Below are 22,356 nucleotides of genomic sequence, written 5' to 3'. Positions count from 1 at the left end.
CTCCCAATCTATCTCTCATCTCTCTGTGGAAAGGGCCAATGCATGGGGTATTATGCCAGGCAGTCAATGAGCATTTACTGAGCATTTACACTGCTGTGTGACAAAGATGTGCAATGCATGGTCCCCGTTGTTAGGTAGCTTTACAGTTCAGCTGGGGAGCTAAGTCATAAATATTTTAAAAGATAATTAAGAAGACCAGACTCTCTAATCTGCAGGACAAGGGCATATTGGAAACAATAGAGGCAGAGAATCTCCTTGAGTAAAAAAATTCCTAGAATTGAAAGGGCCTGAGACATGGCATATAGTCTCCCTCCAAAGGGAGAAATCTGTGCTACAGCACCCCTGAGATATAGTTAATCAGGCTCTTCTTCAATACCTCCACAACTTCTTGAAGAAACCCTAGCAGTGTGTGTGGTCCTTGCGGTTAAAATTTTGGGGTCACACATAATTTCTGCTCATCAGTCCTGCTTGTGCCTCCTGGAATTACACAGAACAAGTTTATTTTTCTACTAGGCAGAGCTTTGAGTGTTTGAATGGGGCTTTCTGTGTATTGCTTCTCCAGGATAAAGACCCTCAGCTTCCTAGCCTCTACCCTAATGACTTGATCGTGGGACACTCTCTACTATTCAGAACACACTCTTAGTCCTCAGTGCCTATGCCTGGCACAAATGCCATGTGATGTGGGCATAATACCTCTGTAAATACAGGTCAAGCGGGGGACTTATATTGAAATTGAAGAAATCTAAAACCACTATGTCTTTTTCATATGAACAGTCATGATGCCAGGGTCCCCCAGCCCATACATTCCATTTTACTTTCCTTCTTTTTCTATTGACTCATGTCAGCTCATCCCTGCTAAAACCATTTTGAATTTTACCATCCTACAAATGATGAATCAATCACTTTAGGCTGGAGAAAGCTTGCAGACTGAGGTGAAATTTCAGTTGCTCCTTGAAGGGGGTGGGCCCATTTAGATGGGTGGAGGAGAGAGAAAGAATAGTCCAGGGTGGAGGAATAGTTTCCACATTCTGTACTCACCGGTTTCCAATTATTTGTCAAATGTTATTTGAGATCCTTGGAAACAAAGGATCACTTGAGGTCATTTCAGGGACCATAGACCCCAAATCAATTATTACAATGAGGGGAAGTTGGCATAGCAATGTAGCACAGTCAGAGCAGATGACCAGAGATCTCAATTCAGCAAAGGCTTCTTGGAGGAGGTGACAATATGAGACTATGGCTAGGCCCCTGGGCAAAGAAAGAGTGTAAAATGGGTCTGCAGAAACAGGCCTGGTGCCCAGAGCCTGTGTTCTTGGCACTCCTGAGAGGCCTGTGGCAGGACTTGTGCTGTCTGCTACCCAAGGGCTTTGGCTGCATCTGGGCCTCAGCAGCTCCACAGAGACAGACCCTTCTGGTCTGGCCACCTCCTTGCTAGTGCTTCAGCAGAATGTGAACCTGCCAGGCTGGTATGACTGGTGAGGTGCAGGAAGAATACCTGGGGCTCAGATTTAGGCCTCTCCTCTGGCTTCTGTTCTGATCCCTCAGAGTTTAGGCAGGGATGCTGGAGTCACAGTCCCCGGCATGTCAGACTGGAGGTGCAAAGGTAGTCAAGGAAGAGCTAAACCTTGCAGACACAGAGAATATTCAACAACTTTAGTATGGTCAGCTTTTAAATAGAATGTTTGGAGAAACAAAAGGGCTGATGTTGATTTTGAGAAGGAAAATGAAAATATTGGAGAAAACTGCAATCATAATAAAATAAATGCATTTATTTCTCTTTTCCTATGTATTAGTTATCTATTGCTGTGTAACAAGTTGGAGCACCTGGATGGCCCAGTCAGTTAAGCATCCGACTCTTGGTTTCAGCTCAAGTCATGATCTCAGGGTCCTGGGATTGAGCCCTGCATCAAGCTCCACCCTCAGCAGGGAGTCTGTTTGAGATTCTCACTCTCCCTCTCCCTCTGCCCACTCCTGCCCCATGTGCACTCTCTCTCTCTCTCTCTCTGAAAAGATAAACAAATCTTTTTTAAAAAAAAAAAACCTTAGCAACTGAAAGCAACAAGCATTTATTTTCTCACAGTTTCTGAGAGTTGGGAATCTAGACCAGTTTAGCTAGGTGGTTCTGCTTCACTGTCTCTCTTGAGGTGGCGATCGAGCTGTCAGCCAGAGTTGCATCATCTGAAGGCCTGACTGTGGCTGGGAGAGCTGTTTTCAAATGCACTCATGTGGCAGTTGGCAGGAGGCTTCATTTTCAACACATGGGTCTCTCTATAGGGCTGCTTATGAGATGGCAGCTGGCTTCCCCCAGAACAAGTAAACAAAGAAACAGAGAAAACAAGATAGAAGCTGCAGAGTCTTTTTTATAATCTAATCTCAAAAGTAGCATAATATTACTTCTGCCACATTCTGTTAGTCACAGAGACAACACGGGTACAATGTGGGAGGGGATATACATGATGTGAGATGGGGTCAGCAGCAGCTGTGTTGATGTCGTAGGGCTGCCATAACCAATTACCACAAAATTGGTGGTTTAAAACAATGAAAATTTTTGCTCTCATGGTTCAGGAGACTAGAAGGCTGTCATCCCTCTGAAGGCTTTAGGGAAGAATTCTTCCTTGCCTCTTCCTAGCTTCTGGTGGTTGCCTCAGTCATGGTATTTCTTGCCTTATTGCTGCATAAGTGCAATCTCTGCCTCCATCTTCACATAGACTTCTTCCTGGGTCTCCTGTGTGTCTCCTGTTGCATATGCAGTCATGTTGGATTTAGAGCCCATCCGAATACAGCATGACCTCTTAACCAATTGCATCAGCAAAGAACCTGTCTCCAAATAAGGCCCCAGTCTAAAATTTCCAGAAGGACATGAATTTCAACCAGCATGGGACCCTTTGGAGGCTGAAACCCATGCCTTGCAATCTCAGGGGGCTATGACCACTCTAGGTCTAGGATTATTCTTTCTACAAATTCCTTTTCCAGGAGATTCCAACCACACTAACTCATCATATTCTCTTTCTTCACAGCTTTGCTGAGGTCTGTGTACTGATTCTGTCGCAGCTGACCAGAGCAGCAGAGCTCAATTCAATTTGAATTTCACTCAGGGAAGTGGATGCTGAAGATGATTAGAAATATTGTCTGCTCTGTTTTCCTTAATATTAACTTACTTATTACACAAAGAGTTCATCTTCATTGTAGAACAGTTAGAAAATGTTTAAATAAAAGAATAAAAAGAAAAATCAACTGTAATTGCTAAATTGACATTGCTAAAATTGAAGTAAACTCTTTTGTTGGACTTTTTTTCTATGTGAAGAAATATATAGATAGGTATTTTTTTAATTAAAATGAAATTACAAGTTATGCTAATTTGTAATTTGCTCTTCTTAATATGTCACAAGCATCTTTCCATGTGAATAGATACCAGTATCTTGGATTCTAATGGCACCTCAGGTTTCAAAACATATGACATGCCTGGCCATTCTTTAGCCTTCTGAGCTGTAGTCAATTCCTTGGACACCACCACTCTCTCCTGCCATGGCTAGCGCATGAGGGTTGAGATGGAAAATGTAGAATATGATGGCAGCTGAGTTACAGGAAAGAGGGAGGGGGCTGGGTTTTGGGTCTCTAACTCTATGACCTCCCTCTCCTGCATAGTGATAGTAGACAGGTCCTCATGTGGGCAGCTGGTGGCCCTAATAGGCTCAACTTGGGATTGGCTGGCTTGTGGGGCTCAGGGGTACTGGGTAAGTTACCATGAAGCATGAAGGGTTTCCAACACTCCCCCCACCCCGACCCCTGGGAAACTTTTTATGTGACTTCCAGTTTATCTTGAGTGGTTTTTGCAAGGTTCTACACCAGTAGCACCACTCAATAGGGAAAGAAACTGTGGACTAAGCCCCAAATCTCAGAAGGATTTACCCAAACTGGGAATCAAAAGGGAGAGTGGCCAAGTACCCAGCCAGAGGTGGGGCCCTGAGAACAGATGGGGGGATGGTTGCCATCAGTGTCCTTCTCTACCTCCGCCCCTGCCTGAGCCAGCTCTGCCCAGGTAGGTTCTGGGGGGTGCATTGCCCTAGTCACACTGCTGGAAGTAGAAGTCTGTGATGGGGTTGCCCCAGCTGGCATCCTCTGAGAGTTGGGTAAGTCTGAGAGGCTGGTCTGCTTCGGGCACGGTGCAGAGGAACCAGCCTGGGTAGGCAGCTGACTCGAAGCTGGAGGTGAGCCCTGTGTCCCGCCGGTAGAAAGTGAAGCTCTTAGATTCGTTGGCACCGAGGTAGAGTTCCATGATGTTTACTGGCTGTGAATGGAGAGGCATGGCAGGTGAGGGGAAGGAGCGGAGGAGGCAGGAGAGCTGGGCCATGGGCATGGAGAGGCAGGGCTGTCATCAACAGAACCCTGCAAGGGAGAGGATCAGGCCCCAGGATGCCTGGCCCAGTGGCTTCAGCATCTGCTGGCTTAGTGAAGTCAAGATAGCAAGGATGCCCTAACAGGACTCACCTCTAGTTTTAGAGTAGGTTCCTGCCCTGTCCCACACGACAGGCACCGGCTCCCTCCCTGGACGCCCAAGATGACTGGAGACAGCTTGGCATCCAGAGACCGGTTGGGGACAACACTGATCTCCTCACCTAGAGAAAGGAAGCCAGAGTCAGGGTCCCTGACTGCCCTTCCCTCCCTCTCCCCAAATCGTGGACTTTGAAGCACAAGACCTACGTGAGACATTCTGTCCCCAGACTGGGCAGAAAGGAAGCCTGGTAGCAGCTGTCATCTAGGGAAGGGTGGTCTCCTGCCAGTTGGCCCAATGACATCAAGGCATGTAAGCACATTGTACCATCTCCCACCCCTAGCCTACCCCCTTGTCCAGGCTCAAACCTTCAAGTCTTCTCTAACCCCCAGGGGAGATCTGACTACCTCCTTTAATGCCTCTTGACCCTCTGGCCTTGTTTTGGAAACTCAATTTGATAAGCCTCTCATCAGAGTTATTTGGACATGTTTGTACCAACATGAGAACAGAAGAGGGTCTCATTCCTCTCTGTACCACACGTACAAACCTACCCTATCACATACCACACATACAAACACATACACACACATGCTCACATACATGCATGCATGCATACACACGTATACACACACACACACACACACTGCCTGGCCCCAGAGCCCAGTAAATGTGTCCCAAGTGGGCAGGTATGTGCTATTTTAGAGAGAAGGCCTGTCATGGTGTCTGGGGCATGAGGCCGGATGGTGCCACCTGCTATCTGGGTCCCGTCACTCTGAGGGACCAGGAATCCCCAGAAAGCAGAGGGAACCCAGGGCAAAGGGATAGAAAGCCACTCCTATATGGGAATAAAGGCCTAGGAACCTATTTTAGATCTCTCCTCAGCACTTGCTCCCAGGAAAAGGAATGTTTGGCCTAAGTCTACCTATGAGGGAAGAACAAAGCATTCATCCTGGAAAATATTCCCACCTTTGCATAGAGGCTTCAGGTAACAATGGGGTAGGCGTCCTCACTTTGCTGGAAGGTGTAGTATTTTATTTGTCCCCGTTCAGAGCCTGCTTTTATGATGCCCATCTACTGTGTCAGGCCTGGGACCTGTAGGCCTGTGCCAGTTTGCATAGCTATTCCAAGCCCTCTCCAGGCCCCCTCCCCTCAGAGTGTATAGACACCTAGGGAAGTAGGGTCATGTTCTGCCACCAACCTTTGATGACCTTCCCTGCATGCAGCCCTCCGGCTAGAAGCTGGTTATCATGCAGATAAAGCACCTTCAAGGCCGCATCCTTCATTCTGAAACATCAAGACAGGATGACGCTTAGTTAGGGGAGGGGTGGGTGCTTGGGCTTGCTGGGCTCTACAGAAGCAACCACCCAACCTTCTCTGCCCGCCCTGCTGGGCTCATACCCTACTAATGGGATAACAATAGCCTCCCATCTGAGTCTTCACCCTATTCAATCTTTTCTACACCAACCAATCTCCTCCATTTGTGATGTTGGAAAAGAAACTGGACTGTGAGTCAGAATCCTGGGTTCTTATCTGGCTGTGCTGCCCCTGCTGCTGAGTCCCAACAGACAAGTCGCTTGCCCTCTCTGAGCCTGAGTTTCCCTGTTGTTAATTAAGACACTGGGTTAGATCAAACCCAAGCCTCTTCCAGATGAAAATCTGATTCTTCAATCATTATTGAAGATGTCAAGGCACATTTACTTCCACCTATTAAGTGAGGAATATCTTTAAATTTAAAATTCTTGGGGCACCTGAGTGGCACAGTCTGTTGAGCGTCAGATTCTTGGTTTGGGCCATGTTGTAATCTCAGTGTCATGAGATCAGTCCTGCGTTGCGCTCGCGCTCAGTCTGAAGTCTGCTTAAGTTCCCCTCTCCCTCTCCTTCTGCCCCTCCCCACTGTGCACTCTCTCTCTCTCAAATAAATAAATCTTTAAAAAATAAAAATAAAATAATAAATTTAAAATTCTTTCATTTTACTGTTCAAATTTATTTCTCATCTCTGATTTCAGTTGATTTTTTGACATCTTGTGAGGTGAAAAATATATCCTAAAATGGGTTTCTTCAGGTGTTATATGGAAATAAGTAGGCTGTGTGCAAATTGGTTCAATGGTGGCTAAACACAAACAAATCTCATTCAGTTATTAATATACTGAACTGCACCATGGTTCTCTTATAAGAAGACACAGAAAGCAGATTTCCCACATTTCTTAATCAAGGAGCGCCACTATATAAAGCAACTCATAGGGTTGCGGCTCCACAGAACCCACCTTGGGAAAAGCTGTTAGACTCTGAGTTCAGAGAGAACTAGGACCATTTTCACTCACTAGTGCAAAGTCCAGAACACAGAAGACCGCCTGGCTCAGCACATGCCAGCAGACAGACAGACTGACTGACCAAATAGTTTTGTTGTTGTTTTGCCCCAAAGGGCAGCAGGGAGGTAATGGAGCAGAGTGACATCAATTCACCCCAGTGGGTGGTAACAGCTCTGAGCTGGGTCTCCTGACTTCCATTCTCATCATGGATATGTGGGGCTGAAGCTCTACACAGAGTGATTCACTTGCTCCCCCTTCTCGTCAGGGAACCCCCATGAGGTGGCCAGCCCCAGCCTGACAAAGGCTGGAAAAATTTCTCTTAGGACAACGAGGGGCTGTTCACAACTTCCCAGCTGCTCACCCACCTATGAGAGCCCCAACTCTGGGCAGGTGCAGCCTCTCCCTACCCAGAAAGTATGGACAACAGGTCTACCTGGAACTTATTTCCCCCAGAGGACACAGCCAGTCAGAGGTTCAGATACTCACCGGAAGCACAGCGCCCCACTCAGGACCATCTTGAGCTTCACAGTGTATAGACTCTCCTATTCTGAAATAACACAAAATCTTAAGTGGCAATAGAGGCTGGGCTGGAAGGGGCCTGAGTAGCAAACAGCCTTCTGGCCCCACCACCCCTCTCTCCAGCATGTGAACATCCCCCACAGAGCAGGGGATTCTAGGTCTGGGGTCAGGAGAGAGCCCCAGTCCTGCTGGGGAGAATGAAACCCAGCTCCCCAAAGGACACCTCAGAATGCTCCTTTCTCCTGGCAGAGCCTGTGGTATCTGCCTGCTCCTCTGGGATGCCTCAGCCCTTTTAATAATGCACTAGGGAGGAGCCCCTGAAACTGCCACAAGCTGAGGAGGAGCAGGGTTTCCCAGGTATTTCACACCACCCTAAGCCTCCAGAAACACCTGCGCTTCATTACTTCTCCCAAGGAAGGAAGATTCTGGAGATAGCCTTCTTTCAGCAATTCTGATGAACTTCCCAGGGGCTTTCAAGCTCTTTGTGAGCACTCCGCTCCGGGACCTGGGGCACTTCCAGACCCAAAGACTTCAGTGCAAATAGCCACTCAAGGAAAGAAGATTTTAGAATAAACCCCCTTTTCTCCCCCTTCCTTCCCTCCCTCCCTCCCTTCCTTCCTTCCTTCCTTCCTTCCTTCCTTCCTTCCTTCCTTCCTTCGCCAGGCCTATGAAAAATGCTGGAGGTGGGGCTTTCCTGCTTAGGCAATGTTTAGTCTACAAATTCATTGTAGAAAAACCTGAAAATCCAGATTGGCAAAACTAAACAAAACAAAACACACCATGAATACTTGTCTTCTGTGAGTGTACCATCAGAAAACCAATGACAACACTTTTCCACTGCCTACATATACAAGTAACTGTCAACTGTGTCTCCTACAGCTTCGTCATAGAGCCTACACTCTATTCAACTTGCTTTTTTCATGTAGCTAAATAGCAGAATATCTTTCCATACCAAATATGAATTATGATATAACATTGAATAGCTGCATACATTTCATTGTATAGATGTATCATTTATTTATAGCAATCAATTATTATTAGTCTATTATTTGCTATTGAAAATCATGTGGTGACAAACATCTTCGTATCAACCTCTTCACTCGTGTCTGATTATTTCCTTAGAAAATAAAATCTAGCCCATTCCACCTGTAATCAATCTTTCTCCAATACCTAATTGGCAAATTAATATGTGGCTGGATAACAATCCATGCAATTTCAATACCTTGATACATTCTCTGTGATGGATCTGAATTAAAGGTAGAGGGCAGTGCATAATAACAAACAATTTAATGACATCTTGAGTACCGCTGATAGCCATATATTGTTAAGATACAAATTTTAAAGAAATTGTGTTCCAGTTTATAGGCTAAAAAGTCCTTAAAGTGTTCAAGAATAAATAAAATACCAAGTTTTTCCGATGTGATAAACAACTTTCAGAAAACCTTATTTTTTTAAAGATTATTTATTTATTTATTTGACAGACAGAGACAGCATGAGCAGGCAGAGTGGCAGGCAGAGGGAGAAGCAGGCTCCCTGCTGAGCAGGGAGCCCGATGCGGGACTCGATCCCAGGACCCTGGCATCATGACCTGAGCCGAAGGCAGATGCTTAACCGATGAGCCACCCAGGCGCCCCTCAGAAAAATTTTAAAATGTAAAGGCTACTTTATGCAAAATCATTAAATTGACCAAATGGAAAGGACACTGAAAATAACTATAAAAAAGAGCAAATTGAAAAAGAAAACACCAGAAGGTGTTGGCCTATAGGCAAAATGGTTGTTTTTTTTTTTAAGATTTTATTTATTTGAGAGAGAGAAAGTGAATGGGGGGGGTGAGGGGCAGAGGGAGTGAAACTTCACGTAGACTCCCTGCTGAGCCCAGAGCCCCCCAGACTGTCTTGGGGCTCTATCAAATGACCCGTTGAAACATGACCTGAGCCAAAACCAAGAGTCGCACGCTCAATGGACTACACTACCCAGGCGCCCCAAAGTGGTTTTAAGCAGACAGACTTTCATTTGTAAAGTGATCATAGGGAAGTACATATTGTTTCACTTAAAAAGGCTGCCTTCTCTGATCCCCTGACTGCAGTGAATTGCACCAACTTGCCCACAGCACACATAGGCGGGACTTCAGAAGCTCTGTCCTCATTCTGACTAATATGGAATGACACCAGTGCATGGCTGTACCCCTCCAGGTAGGGCAGCTTGCTGAGGGCACAGGGGGATGTGTTTGCCAGCTCCATCTGTTCTGCTGTGTGCTTCATGGTGACAGGTACACAACGAATGGATGGAGAGATGAATGAATGAGCTAAGATTGTGAAAGTGACAAAAACAAAATGAACTCCCATTAAGAAAGTTAAGTTCTTCAAACTTGAAAATAAGACAAAACGTAGCTTGAAGACCGGCATTGTGATGCCACCAGCTTTGGTTTTCTTTTGCAACATTCCTCTGGCTATTCAGGGTCTTTTCTGGTTCCATACAAATTTTAGGATTATTTGTTCCAGCTCTGTGAAAAACGTTGATGGTATTTTGATAGGGATTGCACTGAATGTGTAGATTGCTCTGGGTAGCATAGACATTTTCACAATGTCTATTCTTCCAATCCATGAGCACGGAATGTTTTTCCATTTCTTTGTGTCCTCCTCAATTTCTTTCATAAGTGTTCTGTAGCTTTTAGAGTACAGATCCTTTACCTCTTTGGTTAGGTTTATTCCTAAGTATCTGATGGTTTGGGGTGGAATTGTAAATGGGATCAATTCCTTAATTTCTCTTTCTTCTGTCTCAGTCTACAGAAATGCAACTGATTTCTGCGTATTGATTTTATATCCTGCCACTTTGCTGAATTCCTATGTAAGTTCTAGCAACTTTGGGGTGGAGTCTTTTGGATTTTCCACATAAAGTATCATGTCATCTGTGAAGAGTAAGAGTTTGACTTCTTCTTTGCCAATTTGAATGTCTCTTATTTTTCCTGTTGTCTGATTGCTGAGGTTAGGACTCCTAGTACTATGTTGAACAACAGTGGTGAGGGTGAGCATCCCTGTCGTGTTCCTGACCTCAGGGAAAAAGGTCTCAATTTTTCCCCATTGAGAATGATATTCACTGTGGGCTTTTTGTATACTGCTTTTATGATATTGAGGTATGTTCCCTCTATCCCTACACTGTGGAGAGTTTTAATCAAGAAAGGATGTTTATAGCAGCAATGTCCACAATAGCCAGACTATTGAAAGAGCCAAGATGTCCATCGACAGATGAATGGATAAAGAAGGTATGGTATATATATATACAATGGAATACTACTCAGCCATCAGAAAGGATGAATACTTACCACTTACATCAATGTGGATGGAACTGGAGGGTATTATGTTGAGCAAAATAAGTCAATCAGAGAAAGACAATTATCATATGGTTTCACTCATATGTGGGATATAAGAAACAGTGCAGAGGATCATAGGGGAAGGGAGAGAAAATGGAATGGAAAGAAATCAGAGAGGGAGGGGCGCCTGGGTGGCTCAGTCGTTAAGCGTCTGCCTTCGGCTCAGGTCACGGTCCTAGGGTCCTGGGATCGAGCCCCACATCGGGCTCCCTGCTCAGCAGGAAGCCTGCTTCTCCCTCTGCCACTCTCCCTGCTTGTGTTCCCTCTCTCACTGTGTCTCTCACTGTGTCTCTCTCTGTCAAATAAATAAATTCTTAAAAAAAAAAAAGAAAAGAAAAGAAATCAGAGAGGGAGACAAACTATGAAAGACTCTTGACTCTGGGAAACAAACAGGATTGCTGGAGGGGAGGTAGGTGGGGGGATGGGGTAATTGGGTGATGGGCATTAAGGAGTGATACGATGAGCACTGGGTGTTATATGCAACTGATGAATTATTCAACTCTACATCTGAAATTTAGATGCACTATATGTTGGCTAGTTGAATTTAAATTAAAAAAAGAAAAGAAAACAGTGACTACAGGTGCTTTCAATGTCACACTAGAGCTTGGTCAAACAGGCCCCACCAGCAATTACTCAATTCTTTAGGAAATAGATGCCTTTGGCTTTTTGATGACTGTGGATTAGACACCAGACTCTATGAAGTTAGATGTGAACTAAGAAGAGATTGACTGATAAATTGCAAATCATTTCTGCCTGATATAAAAGATAGCCTCAAATGGTGCAGTTTTATTGCCTTGCAATTCATTAAGCAGGTTTCTTTTTTTAATCTAAGTCAGCCAACCCATTCCACCATTTCTTTTGAATCACGTCTTTTGAACCAGCTTATCGTCCTGCTGGTTCCTTCATTTATTAATAATGATAAATCTTTGGCACGTGCTCACTCTGTGTTTATGTAAGAGTTGTGTTTTGGACATTTTTGAAAATTAAACTGATACTACCTAAGATAATGTTATTTTCTCACAAGTCATACAACATATGTGGTGGTTTTAAAATCTATCCTAAGAGGTGAAGCTTATTTTCCTTTGAGTGTAGGCTGGACTTAGTGGCTTGCTTCTAAAGAATTTATTACCTGGTGGAAGTGGCAGGGTGCCACATCTGAGGCTAGATCACAAATGGCATTGGAGCTTCTTCCTGATCTCTCTTGGCTCTCTCCCCTTGGGGAAGCTGCCATGTCAGGAGGACACTTGAGCAGCCTATGGAGAGGACTGTGTGGTGGGACTGGAGGCCTCCTGACAACAGCTCCATGTGAGCAATCTTAGAAATAGGGGCCCTACAGCCACACTCCAGCCTTCAGATGAGGAAGCCCTGTTGACATCTTGACTGTGATTTCACAAGAAGCCCTAAGCCAGACCACCCAGTTCATGCCACTTTTCTGGTTCCTCATTCTGAGAAGCTGTGTAAAATTATAATGCTTGCTGTTTTAAGCTGCTGCTAAGTCTTGGAATAATTTGTTACATAGCAACAGGTAACTAACACACTTTGCCATCACCATGGGCAGTTTCTACTCCTGTTCTCTTTTCATTCCCCTCAGTCCTCAGTGGGTATCCTCCCTTCTTAGGAAACACCTCAATTCTTCATGGACTTCATATGACCATAGCAGTTGTCCCAGAAACTGTGCCAGTCTGCAAAGGGGTAACACTCCCCATGGTGCTTCTCACCAGTGCCCTGGAGGTGGGGGTGGCTCCTGCTCTTGCTGAAGAGACGAGGAAGCAAACAGCACAAGGGTACATGCCTGTATCAATATGTAAGCACACATTCAAGAGTGGTTTATTACAGTAAAATAGCAATTTTTTATTAGGAAGATAAATCAAACATAATTAAAATAACCAGTATTCATGTGGTGTCCACTATGTCCCTAGAACTATGTTTAGTGTTTTTTTTCTATTTCATGAAAATTTTCTCATTTTATGCTCATAACTGCCCTGTGTGGTAAACACTCTTATTATCTCTATTTCATGGATGTGGAAACCAAGCATAGAAAGGTTAATTATGTTGTCTGATATGGAATCAATAATCAGAATCAAATCCAGGAAACCTGAATCTAAAGCTATTGACCCCAAGACCCAACACAGCAGTTAGAGGGAACCATTTACAGTCTGCCTCAGATCATGTCATTTTTCTGTTCCCTGAGCCTATGAGAGTAAAAGGCAGGTCTCTGTCATACTCCCAGGCCCCACAAAACCAGGCTGTCATTATCACTTGACTTTATTCTTTTACCACACCATGAAGTACACTCAAGCCACATGACCTCTTGCTCTTTCTTGAACAAGCCAGGCACAGTCCTGCCTCAGGGCACTTGCACTGACCATTCTCTGTGCCTGGGAACCTCTTTTTCAAGATATGAGCATGGCTCACTCTCTCACCTCCTTAAAGTCTCTGCTAAAATATTACCTTCTCCATGAGACCTATACTCACCATCCTGTGCTTTTCTCTCTTGCTGCCATATTCCACTTACCGTGCTCTGTTTCTTTCCACAGCACTCACCATCTGTTAACACACTATATAATTCAGCTGTGTGTTATGTATATTATTTATCAGCTCCCCACCCTACCCTGCTGGAAGATAAGCTCATACAAGGGAGGTGTTTCCTGTCTATTTTGTTCATTAGTGTATTCCAAGCACTTAAGGTGGTACCTGGTATACAGTATGTCTTTAATAAGTAATATCGCACTAACACTGAATGAGTTGTATGCTGTATCACATTGAAAAGGCCAGAGAGGGGCACCTGGGTGACTCAGTTGGTTAAGCATCTGCCTTCAGCTCAGGTGATGATCTCAGGGTCCTGGGATGGAGCCCTGCATTGGGCTCCCTGCTCAGCAAGGAGTCTGCTTCTCCCTCTACTTCTCCCCCTGCTCATGATTTTTCTCTCTCTCTCTCAAATAAATAAATAAAATCTTTAAAAAAAGGCCAGAGAATTGTCTCACATTTTGTTCATAGTTATGATTTTTATTTCTCAGAGAGGTTTGATGCTTCTGGGTCCTCATTCTCTTAATATAGCAGTTAAGATCATGGTGGACACTCTCTGGCCAGTGGGCTAACATGGGCCCACTGTTTCCTAAACAACACTTTATTGCAATACAACCATGCTCATTTGTTTACACAGTCTGTGGATCCTTCTGTACTACAATGGCAGAGCTGAGTATCTGTGACAGAAACTGCACAGATAGGATATTTAGTACGTGGTCCTTTATAGAAAAAGCTTGCCGAACTCTGGTCACAACCATCTTGATTCAAGTCCTAAATCTGTCACTTATTAGCATACATCTTTAGTCAAGTTGTTTAATCTTTCTGCATTTTGGAGTTCTCATCTGTAAAATGGGGATAAAAATAGTACTGACTCAGGAGTGGCTATTAAGATTAAAGGAGTTAATGTATGTGAAGTCTTTAGAGCCATGCCTGGCACAAGCAGGTGCTTAAATGTCAGCTGTATCATCATCGTCTTCATCAGCCACATGGCCTGGGGGAATTTGCCTCATCTCTCTGATTTGATGATTCATCTCACCTCATTTACATTTCTCTGTAAAGAAAAGAGGAACAACCACCTCACTGGGTTGTCATGAGGATGGATGAGACAGAGGCTGTGAAGAGCAGGGTCAGCACTTAACACAAACCCATAGACACCTGCTTCTCACCCCCTCTGTTTCTCACCTCTCTAGCACCCTTCCCCAGGTAGGTAGAGAGGACCCCGAGAACATGGCAGAGGCCCCCCTTTACGCTGACCTAAATCTGAGGCTAGTTCGAGGCCAAGCACTTCCTTGCCATTGTGCTAACACATCTTACCTGACCCAGAGAGGGAGAAGGCTCCAACTCAGCCTGGCTGAATGACCACAGATTATGCTGTGGATTTTCAAATCCCTTTTAGAAGAAAGGTTCACATCTGCTGCGCATTCACTGTGTCAACATTATCTCAAAAGCAGTACGGGCTTTGTGCCATCAGACCTGTGAAGTGAGTGCAATTTTTATTCCCATTTAATTGATAAGACAAAGTCAGACCTAGAGAGGTGAAGTAACTAACCCAAGGTCACAAACTAGTAAGACATGGTACCTGGTATTAGTACTCTGGCAGTTCGATTTCATACTAACTCGCCCCCATTCCCCCCCCGCTGTGAACAAATAAGCCATATAATGCTTACAGGCTCAAGCAAGCAAGGGATGGAGGGTAGAGCTGGAGGTCAGGGGGCCTCCCTGCCAGGAGTCTTTTGCAGGCCAAGGGGCTTCTTGAGAAGAACAGAGACTTCAAGAAAGACAACAGAAACCAAAAGAGTTGGTCCAGAGACAAAGGGCTCCAGCACGACAGAGTGAGGCACACATTAGGACAGAGGGGATTCTTCACTCCCTGGAGTGACTTTGGTGGCCCGCCTGGCCTAGGAGAGCTGGTGTTGATGCACAGACACACAGCCTCCAGGGAGCTGTGAACAGAAGTGTCCTTCCTGCTACTGCTCTGAATTCCCAACCCCAGCGAAAGCCACATCCTGCAGTCACTGTGTGGAGCGACAGAGGGAAGGTGCTACTTGGCTCATAGCACATTTTAGTAACGCTAGAGTCCCTGTGACATTACAGGGAAGTCTGTGGGTCAGGGCACCGAAGCTGGGTGCTGAGCCAGAAATGTGTGGCTTTGTTGTCCTTACTCAGTCCCATGACATCTTCCAGGGTGGAGGGTCTAGGGAAGGGCCAGTTCTACAAGCTGGGACCAGGGAGTGTATAGGCAATGGCAGGGTGAGACCGTGGTGTGTGTCACACCCACAGGTAGTTTCTCCTGACTGAGTCACCCAGGGCAGGACCAGAGCCACTGGCGACTTCCTTACCTCAGATCCAGGTGAGACCCTTCAGAGCAGGTCCAGGTGCTTTGCTTATCTATACTTCAGAGGCCTCCAGAGTCTGAGGACTCACCTGCCACAGATTGTGTGGTTTGGCCATTTCTGGACCTCTCTCCACAGAACAGCTAGGACTTGAACCAGATTCTGCAGCTGAAAATTGGAAATAAGCCAAATGTGGAAGAAAAAAGTCAGTAGGTAGGAAGACAGAAAGAGTACTGGTCTGGCTCCATCTTCCCTGCTCCCTGGGCCATGCCCTCCTTCTGCCCGGACAGAGTACAGGCTCTGTGTGTGTGGCTATGACCTCACAGAGAGGGCACTCTTGGCCAGGCTGGACTGGGCAGGCCACACTGGGATGACTTCTTCCAAACATTCACCTGACCAATCTATGCAGTCTTTCCTCCTGTTTTTGTTTTTGTTTTTGTTTTTTTTCTCTTTCCACAGAGGACTTGGTCCAATGAGGACCCATAGCTGAATTAGACAAGGCAAAGGGAACTGCATTGAGACTCCCCCAGAGGAGGCCCCAAGCCTTCCTTGGCTCTGTCAGTGACACTTGGCACCGATGGAGTAGAATCATCTCCTTTCACAAACTCCTCAAGAACCAGGGACTACTTCTTTATATATATATTTATATATCATATATAAATAATATATTATTATATACAACATATTATATATATTGTATATTTATTATATTAATGTTATAAATACATATTATATATTATAAATATATATAAAATTATTAGATAAATGTTTGCACATTTGTCTTTTCTAATTTTTTATTACTATATTTAATTGTAGTAAAATGCACATAACAAATTTACCATCTTAACCATTTTTAAGTGTACAGCTATGTACATGTCTTTTATGTCTTTTGTTAAATCTATTCCTGAGTATTTTATTGTAAACAGAATTGATTTTTTATTTCATTTTCTAACAGCTTGCTGCCCATATATAAAAAACATAATTAGTTCAAGGGCAATAAAAATAAAAATATTTTTGTAATCATCATAGTAATGACCGATTCAGGTAAAAATCATCAACGGAGGTTAAAGTCTTTATGCCAGTGTTTGATGAAAAGCAAGATACACATTGTCTTAAAGGATCTCCTCACAGATTGCTTACCAATTACAGAAAGAAAATTGGTAATTTTGCAGTGGAGAAACCTGGCTGACTCGACCTTAATCAAGTGGCCAAAATGTCATTCACCAGTAATGGCGTGAAACAACACAAGGTGTGTCTGTACAGGAGATGGCACACGGAGGACACGTTACATCTTCTGCAGCGTTCCTGCCAAAAGTGCGTAAGCTGAATCTAATCACGAGGAAACACCAGACAAAGCCAACTTGAGGGACAGTCACAAAAAACAGCCCCTTATTCTTCAACAATGAATGAACGACAATAGGGACAGAGAAAAAGTAGGCTGACTCGGAAAATATTTAGAAAGTACATCTCCTGAAGACTTCTCTTCTATATGTAGCTTGTGCTACCATTTGTGTGGAAAAAGTACACGTTCAGAGGCCTGCTGGTGCCCCAAATTTCTTTCCAAAGAGAGTCTGCAAACAGGTAGCATTCGTTATTGTCATGTGCCATAGAAACTGGATGGGGAGACAGAACTGATTTTCACTTTGTTCCCTTCATCCTACCGGAATTTTTATTTATTTATTTATTTTATTATTTTATGTTAATCACCATACATTACATCATTAGTTTTTAACCCTAACCCTACCAGAATTTTTAAAAAATCATTTAGATGTGTTATTCATTTAAAGTTTGCTTTTTTACTTAACTTTACAAGGTGGTTCTCAAACACAGTATTAAGTGAAAGAAACCAGGCACAAGAAGAATGCATGCTGTATTATTTCATTTACATAATTCAAAACTAAGCAAAACTAATCCATGGTATTGGACATCAGGCCAGGGGTTAACCTCACCTTGAGGTAGGAAGAGTAGCTGGAAGGAGCACAAGGCTGTTTCTCGGTACTTATGCAGAACATCAGAAAATTCAGCAAACTATATCCTGATAAGCTGTGCAGGGTCCTCTATGCATGTTATACTCCAATTTTTTTAAGGTTTGTTGTTTAAAAAAATACAATTAACTTTTCTATATTAACAGAGTATCCTGCCACCTTACACTTATTAGTTCTGGTAGTTGTTCTATAGATTCCCTAGGATTTTCTACATAAACAATCATATCATCTGCAAAGAGGGACAGTTTTCCTTATCTTCTGGTCCTCATTCCTTGGATATTTTTAATTGACTTGGCAGTGGCTAGGACTTCCAGTAAAATGTTGAACACAAGAAGACAGGACAACCATCCTTAACTGGTTACCAATCTTAGGAAAAAACATCCAGTCTTTCATCATTTTTTAAAAAGATTTTTATTTATTTATTTGACAGAGGGAGACACAGCGAGAGAGGGAACACAAGCAGGGGGAGCGGGAGAGGGAGAAGCAGTCTTCCCGCGGAGCAGGGAGCCCGATGCGGGGCTCTATCCCAGGACCCCGTGATCATGACCTGAGCCGAAGGCAGACGCTTAACGACTGAACCACCCAGGTGCCCCTCCAGTCTTTCATCATTAAGTGTGAGCTGTAGATATATTTTTTTGGTAGATGCCCTTTCAAAATACTGAAAACAGTTTTTTCTATTCCTAGTTGGCTGGAACTATAGATCATGAGTAGACGTTAACTTTAACCTAATGCTTTCTCTGTATCCACTGAAATAATCATCTGGTATTTCTCCTTTATTCTGTTAATATAGTTCCATTTTATAGTTCTTGTCTACTAATTCTGACATCTAGGTAATTTCAGGATTGGTCTTCATTGTCCTAATTCCTGACACAGGGTCACACATTCCTTCTTCCTCATATGTTTGAATTACTCCCTGGACATTGTAAATATTATATTACAGAGACTACCACACTCCTCTGAAGAAGTTTATGTTTCTGTTTTACCACACAATTAACCTCATGAGAGTCAAAATGCAAATCCTGTCTCTCAAGTGGCAGCAAATACCTCAGATCAGTTCCTTTACCTTTAGCTGGGCTTCTAGGCATGGCTCAAGGGTCAGCCAGAGATTTGGGCAGTTTTTACACTGAATTTTGTGGCTCTCCCTCACTGCCTCTAAGATTACCTTCTAAGATTACCCCTTCACTTTCCAGTTGTCCCAAATCTGTCCCCCAGTTCTTCAGAAAGGACTGTAGGGTTTTCGATCCATTTTAGTTGTCTCATGCTGTGCAGCTTAAGCCTGCCCTCGGTGTAAAAATAGGACATATGGGAAACTGACCCATTCACATCATTTGTTTCCAAGTGGCTACTCCCCTGTGGAATCTGCCTGCATGTGTTTGCTTGTGCTCACTCGCCAATACATTCAGATTCCCTGCCCATTTCCCACCCGATCTTATAGTTGTTTTTGTGAAAGACTTGGTCCAGTCCGAGCCCACTTGGCACCAAAAGAAACACATTCCTTTCAATTCTAAGTATGTCTCTTGTAATTAGCACATTGCAGTATTTCTTTTTCTAGTCTGTTAACCTTCTTTTAACTGGAGAATTAAGTTAATTTAAACTGAACGATTGCTGAAATTTGCCAATTTATTTCTACTATCCTCTTTTTTCTTTCCTTTCTTTTTTGTTCCTTTCTTTCTGATGTCTTTTTTTCTGTTTCTTTTTCTCCTTCCTTTAGTGCTTTCAACTGGATTGAATGAGATAGTTTTGTTTGTTTTCCCTTTGTTCATCCTTCTCTCAAATTTGGAAGTTACATGCTCTCTATTAATTTGATAGTTACTCTAGCTATTTTAACGATCCTTCTTGACCCAACTAAATATAAAGTTAATCAGTATTTTTAGTTGGAGAACTGTGCCATAGTGAGGGTGGCCACAGGGGTAGGATGGTGACCACATTTTGGGGTATCTGATTGTCCCTTCTTGCGTGTTCACTGAGTTTTGTGATGAGGGTACAGTGGTACTCTCTGCCATTTGGCTAGTAATGATGAAGGGTCAAGAAAGAACAGAACTTGAAGTTGGTGCCTGCCTCACCCTACAAAGCACATACTGATTACATCTTTGGACACCCAAGATGCCTGGAGTGAGTTTGGCATCCAGGGTCCGATCTGCACTAGTTGATATCCAACCTAGAGACAGGAGACCAGATACAGAAATCCAAGGCCACCCTACCCTTCCTCTCTCAGCCCTTACACCCATGACTATTTGCCTTCAGTCTGGTGATAAGGGGAGAAGATCCCAAGAGGACATGGTTTGTCCAGTCCTCAATGGGCAGTTTCCCACTGACTCACTCTCCTTGCTGAGTTCGCACCTGAAACACAAGCACAGATGGAGATTCAGCAGTCGAGAGAATAGGCTCTCTCCATCCCGTCCCTGAATCCATGGATTCTATGAAGCTCAATTTTTTTGTCCTCATTTCTGTCTCTTTGTCTCCCTCTTCTACCACTGGTCCTTGAAGTCATGAAGTTTATCTCTTCTCCCTGCATTCTGGGATCATGCCTTCCTAAAATAACTAGTCCCACAGCCTCTCATTTGAGCCTTAGTCTTCACTATCTTGTATCTTCCCCCACATCAGCCATCCTCCTCAGACTGGAGACACAAGGAAGTCACACACTATCATACATCTCACTCTGTATGAACTACCACTGTGAGGCAACCAGAGGTCACAGCTGGGTTTGATATCTCCTATCAGGAAATTATCTTTCCTTTAGGAACTGGACCTTCTATAGAAGACACATGGAGCAGAGATTGCTGGAAAAAAAACTGGGCATGCCCAGAATCATCTGACTTCCCAGTGAGAAAGCTCCTCTATCTGCAAGGAAATAGAAGTACCACAAAACAGGGTCTCGGCCAGAATGACAAGAATTTTGTTTTTGTTTTGCGGGTTTTTTGCAAGTGTCCATATATACTTTATTCACACAAAGTATTATCACCTCTTGGGTCTCTGTGTTCAAGCAAAAGTCTGTGGCCAGGCCACCTGCACTACGCCTCAAGACCACCCAACTGAGGACATTCTTCCAAGGGACACTCAGGCTTTGGCAGAGCTGGGCTTTTTGTTTTAATAACAAAACTCAATTCTAAAAGTACATAAATACTAACTGGGGAGAAATTAAGTTTTACAACAATGGAACTCAAAATTCCAAAATGGAAAATGTAGAAAGTGAGAGCCGATCTACACCCCACCCCCTAGCTACACCCCATCTCCAAGCTCTGGCCTCAAAGAAGGGCAGTCCTGGGCACCTAGTCTTCTGTTCCCCGAGCTCTGGGCCCCTTCCCTCTCATCTGCTGCTGATCCCAGATGGGGATAGAGTAGAGTTTGGTTTTTGGTCAGAAGCCAAGAGCAGTTGAAGAAAAAAAATGAAGGAATGATATCAACTTTCTCTGCACAGAGGACTGGCAAGGACAGCTCAGAGATGATAGCATTTGGGTTAAAACTACATTATTTGCCAATTTAGTTCTCGTATCTTTCACTTTCTTGGGCAGATCCCTGAGCCCAACCAGCAGTGAGAAGCTCTCTGGGGGTGGGATTATCTGGTCTGGATACTTTGTTCTCTAAAGCCTCCTCTCCATCATCTTGTAGCAAGAAGAAAAGCATCCTTCCTGTTTGGGCAGTGCAAAGCTCAGATCACAAGCTGTTCTCTGGACTAAGTTATCAATACAATCTATCCTCTGGGGATATCTCAGCCCCACGTAGGGCTTTGTAGTGGAGGGGAGGGAGGTGCCTATCAAGCTATCATTTAATCTGAGGAGGAACAATACCACTGGACTTCAAATGTCAGTATCTAAGGCTCACCAAAATTCCTGCTATTCATTCTCTCAAGGAGGGAAATGCCCAAGGAAGTTCTCTCATTGCAGAACTGCCCTAATTATGGTGCAGAAATTAAACTGGACTAAGAAACACAAAATTATCCATGCAAATTTAGTAGTACAAAACATCCACTCCTTTAATTGATCTGACCTAGAGTCAAATCAGCACATAAAATTTAGTATACAATTTTATAAAAGATTTTATTTATTTATTTGAGAGAGAGAGAATGAGGGATAGAGAGCACAAGAGGCAAGAGGGTCAGAGGGAGAAGCAGACTCCCTGCTGAGCAGGGAGCCCGATGTGGGACTCGATCCTGGGACTCCAGGATCATGACCTGAGCTGAAGGCAGTCGCTTAACCAACTGAGCCACCCAGGTGCCCTAGTATACAATTTTGATGAAAATTTGCCTCTAAAGCATAAATATCTGGTAGTTACTAAGGCTAGCTGCCTAAAGTGTACTTAAATGTGTTCAAAACTAGACAAAATAAAAAGACAACTATAAGGATACAGAAGAATCCCATCATTCATATAATGATTTGAAGAGTGTACAAAATCAAAAAGTATGGACCCAACTGGGTCTTCTATAGGAGCTGGGTCGTCCAAAAGAGCAAATGGTTACCTTCTCCGGGCTATTGAGAGAATCCACAAATGAGACTCAAAAGAACTCCAAAATAGCAAAGGGTCTTGATGCTGGAATATCTACATAGGCCCATGACAGAAAGAACCTGGATATGGTGGATACACAGCCTTGTGGAGGTTGAGAACCATACCTCCATCTGTGGTCATAGATGCATACAGACACTCATGCTCATCGTGGGGAGGGACAGAGAGAGATGCCACTTGGTTCTCAAGCACTTATAAACACACCTAAGCATCAGAGGGAGGAATCTAGAGTCAGGGCTCCTCAACTCTATAGATTCAGGTTTAGTTTTAGCAATTATTTTTGCTATAGTTACGGTGGTTCAATTACATTCTCCAGACTGGA

The 22,356-nt window shown here is 43.8% G+C and overlaps 1 protein-coding gene across 4 annotated transcripts; it reads right to left on the bottom strand.

Annotated features, from left to right (window-relative positions):
* Positions 1-2,060: 2,060 nt before the first annotated feature.
* On the bottom strand, positions 2,061-15,802 carry IL36RN (interleukin 36 receptor antagonist). 4 transcript variants are annotated; one of them, XR_003524774.1, is made up of 7 exons: positions 15,556-15,802; positions 14,531-14,689; positions 7,288-7,348; positions 5,691-5,776; positions 4,489-4,616; positions 4,009-4,288; positions 2,061-2,298 (listed from the first exon to the last, which is right to left on the bottom strand). XR_003524774.1 is itself a non-coding variant. In XM_027622998.1 (6 exons), the coding sequence occupies exons 3-6, from the start codon at positions 7,314-7,316 to the stop codon at positions 4,064-4,066; spliced, it is 468 nt and encodes a 155-aa protein (XP_027478799.1). In that variant the 5' UTR covers positions 7,317-7,348; positions 14,531-14,689; positions 15,556-15,802; the 3' UTR covers positions 3,377-4,063. The 4 variants fall into 4 exon arrangements, 1 of the variants encoding a protein (XP_027478799.1); XR_003524775.1 differs by having other exon boundaries at positions 2,061-2,294; XR_003524776.1 differs by having other exon boundaries at positions 15,641-15,802.
* Positions 15,803-22,356: the final 6,554 nt, after the last annotated feature.

This window comes from Zalophus californianus, chromosome 8 (assembly GCF_009762305.2).
Source record: "Zalophus californianus isolate mZalCal1 chromosome 8, mZalCal1.pri.v2, whole genome shotgun sequence".
In the NCBI taxonomy this organism is placed as follows: domain Eukaryota; kingdom Metazoa; phylum Chordata; class Mammalia; order Carnivora; family Otariidae; genus Zalophus; species Zalophus californianus.
The sequence above is the reverse complement of the archived record's forward strand: the minus strand, read 5'-3'. Positions and strand labels throughout refer to the sequence as shown.

Bases quoted from the DNA above. Each gene is read 5' to 3' on its own strand.
- IL36RN (XM_027622998.1), bottom strand. From the start codon at position 7,316: ATGGTCCTGAGTGGGGCGCTGTGCTTCCG. The intron at 5,777-7,287 runs GTGAGTATCTGA...TTGATGTTTCAG, and splicing joins AGTGGGGCGCTGTGCTTCCG to AATGAAGGATGCGGCCTTGA. The intron at 4,617-5,690 runs GTTGGTGGCAGA...TCCTTTCTCTAG, and splicing joins TGCAGGGAAGGTCATCAAAG to GTGAGGAGATCAGTGTTGTC.